Source organism: Anopheles ziemanni, chromosome 2 (genome assembly GCF_943734765.1).
Source record: "Anopheles ziemanni chromosome 2, idAnoZiCoDA_A2_x.2, whole genome shotgun sequence".
In the NCBI taxonomy this organism is placed as follows: Eukaryota; Metazoa; Arthropoda; class Insecta; order Diptera; family Culicidae; genus Anopheles; species Anopheles ziemanni.
The window spans coordinates 44,921,319-44,925,383 of record NC_080705.1 but is presented as its reverse complement, the minus strand read 5'-3'; the positions used below and the strand labels follow the sequence as shown (position 1 = coordinate 44,925,383).

At 54.9% G+C, this 4,065-nt stretch overlaps 1 protein-coding gene across 1 annotated transcript; it reads right to left on the bottom strand.

Annotated features, from left to right (window-relative positions):
- Positions 1-498: 498 nt before the first annotated feature.
- Positions 499-3,146, bottom strand: LOC131292842 (segmentation protein even-skipped). The gene is made up of 4 exons (XM_058320939.1): positions 3,014-3,146; positions 2,312-2,523; positions 842-1,305; positions 499-775 (listed from the first exon to the last, which is right to left on the bottom strand). Exons 1-4 carry the CDS (start codon positions 3,144-3,146, stop codon positions 499-501), a joined length of 1,086 nt encoding a protein of 361 aa, XP_058176922.1.
- Positions 3,147-4,065: the final 919 nt, after the last annotated feature.

Genomic DNA, 4,065 nt, shown 5'->3' with positions numbered 1-4,065 from the left:
TGGTTTTGTTTTTTCTTTCTGACCTCTTCCGAACACTTTCGTGGAACATTTTTCGGATACACAACAAACGGAACGGAAACGGTTTGTGCTTTGTTTTTGCCGTATAAAATGATTCGCGTTTATTAGATTTTCGCGTCCTCCTTTCTTTGTGTCTTGTTTGACATGCCTAGGGTTTTGATGGTGTGTGTGTTCGTGTGTGTGTATGTGTGTGTATGTGTTTTGGACTACAATTTAACACTACTTCTCTCCAACTATCCCTCCGCTTCCCCTGTCGAGCCTTATCTTCTAAGAGTATGTACAGTTGAACGTTGCGTTAGCACGCAGTACACGCACTGCTTTAGTGATGATAGAAATAAATAAGGTAATTAACTAAACAGGGCCCCGCCTTTTGCCCAGGATGGGGACGAGATTCGACTAAATCGACGCGAAGTCGAAGGCTTACGAACGCTGGCACGCGTTTGATACAAACGAGCCCGTGTCGTGTCTCCGCCGACGCGGTTATGCCTCCGATTTGTAGGGTTTGAACAGCTTAGGCTTCTCCGGCGTGACCGGCAGCACCGTCGTTTGCGGACTGTGCGGCTGGGAGGGGCTGGTGGAGTGGGTGGCGGCCGCAACTGCCGCCGCAGCCAGCAGCAGCCCCTTGGTGGACCCGTTCAGCGACTTGACCGGGCTGACGCTCGCGTTGCTCGAGTTGGACGTCGACGTGGAGGTGTCGAACTTGGACCGATCGGACACGGGGCTCAGTGAGAGGGCCGAGTGCGGCGAGGCGACGGGACTCCGAGTGGTGGCCTGCTGCTGCAGCTGCAGCTGGTGCTGGTGCTGGTGTTGGTGGTGTTGGTGCTGGTGGTGTTGGTGGTGCTGGTGGTGCTGCGGTTGGCCCTGCTGGTGGTGGTGGCCGGCGTCATGGGGCGGGGTGCTGGCCTTGGTCGGGAGGCCGAGCGGTGCGTAGGGCGGCAGGGAGCCGGCCGTACCCAGCATGGCGCTAGCGGCGGGATAGGAGGCAGGGTTCGGACCGGCTCCGGCGCTGGGCAGGGAGGTGGTCCGCTGCGGGATCGGGTAGGGTGCGTAGCGCGGGTAACCGTACGTTGTGAAGGCGTGGGCACCGGTGGGCACGGTCGGCGGTGGAACGAGCGGCATCTGGGTGAGCATCGGGGCCGGCGGGTAGCCGTACGGCATGCCGACCGAGTTGGCCGCGGCCTGGAGGATGGAGGCGGCGAACGCCGGGTCCGAGTAGACGGCGGCGTACGGCCAGGCGACGGCGATTCGCTGCCGTTTGTCCTTCATCCGTCGGTTCTGGAACCAAACCTAGCGCGCAAAATAGAAGAAGGAAAAATTAGAAACGTTAATACTTTTGACAACGTACTGAAGGAGGAATAATCTTCCTCCCTTAGAGATGATTTAGCGAATCCAAAGTGGCTACTAATTGACTCATTGCCCACCAATGCTGGCAGTGGCGTATGATGGCATGCATGCTAATGTGGCGTGACGCATCGAACGAAGTCAGCACACACATTTGACACACATGGTTACCCACGGTTCACTAGAAACCTCCCTCCGCCCGCTGGGAAAAGAAAATAGCTCCCGAAATGAATCACCGCACACTCGGAGGCTCGAGAAATAAACATAAAAGCCGAAAACAAAAAGGAAAGCATAAACCGCGGCGGTACCAAACAGACACTTAGCACCTCGTCGTCGTCGACGAAACTCAGCAGCTTCTTTGCTTCGGCTTCCGAATCCCGAATGCGGCCGGCGAGGCGGTTGCTTGCACAAAAGGCTCAATTATTTATCTTCGGTAGCCACACATCGGCGTTTGTAGCTGCCATAAACATCTCGCGATCGCTGCTCGACTTCGCCGGCCAACTCCAGGATCGGTAGCGAGCACAAAACAAGTATATTTTCTCGAGGTGCGATCGATCGACGGTAGTGTTTGTGTGTATCGTAAAATCACATCCACACCGAAGTCGCAGATGGGAAGGAATGTGGAATCCAGTGAAATGTGCCATCATGACCATTATGGTGATCGTCAGTGATCATCAAAGGGAACGTTCGCGCATCGATCGTGGCACCTTTTTATTGACCTTTATGTCAAATGGGCCGACAAAGGCAGGAGCGTCTTGGGGCCGTCTTGGGACCGTCGGCATCTCGCACGACCCGCGCACACAAAGGCAGGTGATAATTATATTAATTTTATAATAGTTACGATGCGATAATTGCTCGAAACAACAGATGTATCGCGACCGGCACCAACCCTGTAGGAAGTGGGGGGCGGTTCGGCACGGTGGTTGCGGGGAGTGAAATCGTGAGAACTCACCTTGATGGTCGACTCGGGCAGATTGAGCTGGGCGGCCAGCTCGCACCGGCGCGGCCGGGAGACGTAGTTTTCCTTGTAGAACTCCTTCTCGAGGCGCGCCAGCTGGTCGCGGGTGAAAGCGGTGCGGTAGCGACGGACGGACGGGTCCAGAGGTGGCTGCTGCTGGCCGCTCCCGTTGCCACCGTGATCGGAGGATGGTGGGCTGGTGCAGTCTGCAAGGAAATGAGGAGACGTCGTTTTAGCACTCGCTACTTATGGCGGCGTTGAGATGTCGAGACGAAAGGCAGAAGTTCCGCCCGGAAGACGGAAGGCAGATGGGCGAAAGGGAAGCGGAAAAGCGGATCGGACCCAGCCGCGGATGACCCCACTCGCGCCGGGTTCAAGTGGGTTTTCCTGGGCGCGTCTTGGTCGAGCGGGCGCATGGTTTCTAACACATGCTACGCAACATTACGAGCAGCACTGAGTGTTTCCTGCCAGCCGGCTTTGGCAACGGCCACTTTTACGTTCCGCTCCCGGCCCACTTAGGGCCACTTTAGTTCTGTCGCGGCAAGAACAACGACAACAGTACGGCTCAATTAGTTTACAAATCTAATGACCGTGTGACCGCGCGTTCAAAGGCAGGAAGGAAAGAAGGAAGGAAGGAAGGAAGGAAGGAAGGAAGTAAAGGACTTTCGGCCTTGTGTTATGCCTTCCGCTACCTACCGCTGAGTGGAGATAATGGAGGCGACGCCTTTGTGCTGTACTGATGCGCCGCCAGCAGATCCACCGAGAGGCCGCCGCTGGTGTCACGATGCTGCGCGAGCGCGTCCATGCTGTAGTTCCGGAATCCTTGCATCGTATTCTTCTGATAACTGTGGTTTTCACCAAAGACCTTTCCTGCCAGTACAAACTCCCAACTTAACGACGGGAGTTGGCTTCACTGACTGTAGTGAGTTTTGCACTTTTCGCTCCGTGTGTAAACTCCAACATGCACGAATCGGTATCACCATTTAACTGTAGCTAGTAGCTTCTTATACTGTCTGTTCACTTCTGCCGCTGTGCTCTACTTCGCTTACAAATCTTCAACCACCAAACAGTATCTTGTTGTCAAACGTTTTTCAACTTTCAATAAAGCACTCACGTCGATACTTCTCTCTTTCGCGTACACTACGAGTTCGGTCGGTGTGGAATTTCTTGTCGTCGGCACAAATTAACAAAACGGTGCTCTCACACGGACTCACGGCGGTGAACTGGCTGGTGTCGGAAAAAGGTCATCAGATTTTATATCTCCTGCAAATCCTGCACCGTGCAAAGCGACGAATCAGAGGCGTTTCCTCGAGCAACACCACGGAGGGCGTTGCCGAGCGGTGTGTATGAGCAAGCGAGACGACGGGATCACACAGCAGGGACGCAACAGCGTGAGCGCGAGAGAGCGAGGTCGAAAGGAAAGCAAGATGACGGCGGGTTCGCTCGTGGCCGAGAGGTAAACACGCAGGGAAAATAATTGGAAGAAACGGTGTGGCCTATCTTCACAACGTCGCTGGCTGGACGTGAAAGAAGGAGATCGCATGAGCTGGTGAACAACACTCCATGATGGCGAACGTCCTCGGCTTGGTGCGAGCAGTTTGGGTAGCGACCGGGGTTGCGAGGGGCGATTGGAGCGTTTTGTTTGCCGCAAGGATTATTATCCTTTTGCGATTATTAGTGCATGATATGATATAACGCTCGACATCGGGCTGCGTTGGAAGAAGGTGAAGCTTTACGAGGCGAGCTCG

Bases quoted from the DNA above. Each gene is read 5' to 3' on its own strand.
- LOC131292842 (XM_058320939.1), bottom strand. From the start codon at position 3,146: ATGCAAGGATTCCGGAACTACAGCATGGACGCGCTCGCGCAGCATCGT. The intron at 1,306-2,311 runs GTGAGTTCTCAC...TTTGCGCGCTAG, and splicing joins TGCCCGAGTCGACCATCAAG to GTTTGGTTCCAGAACCGACG. The intron at 776-841 runs GCACCAACACCA...CACCACTCGGAG, and splicing joins CAGCACCACCAACACCACCA to TCCCGTCGCCTCGCCGCACT.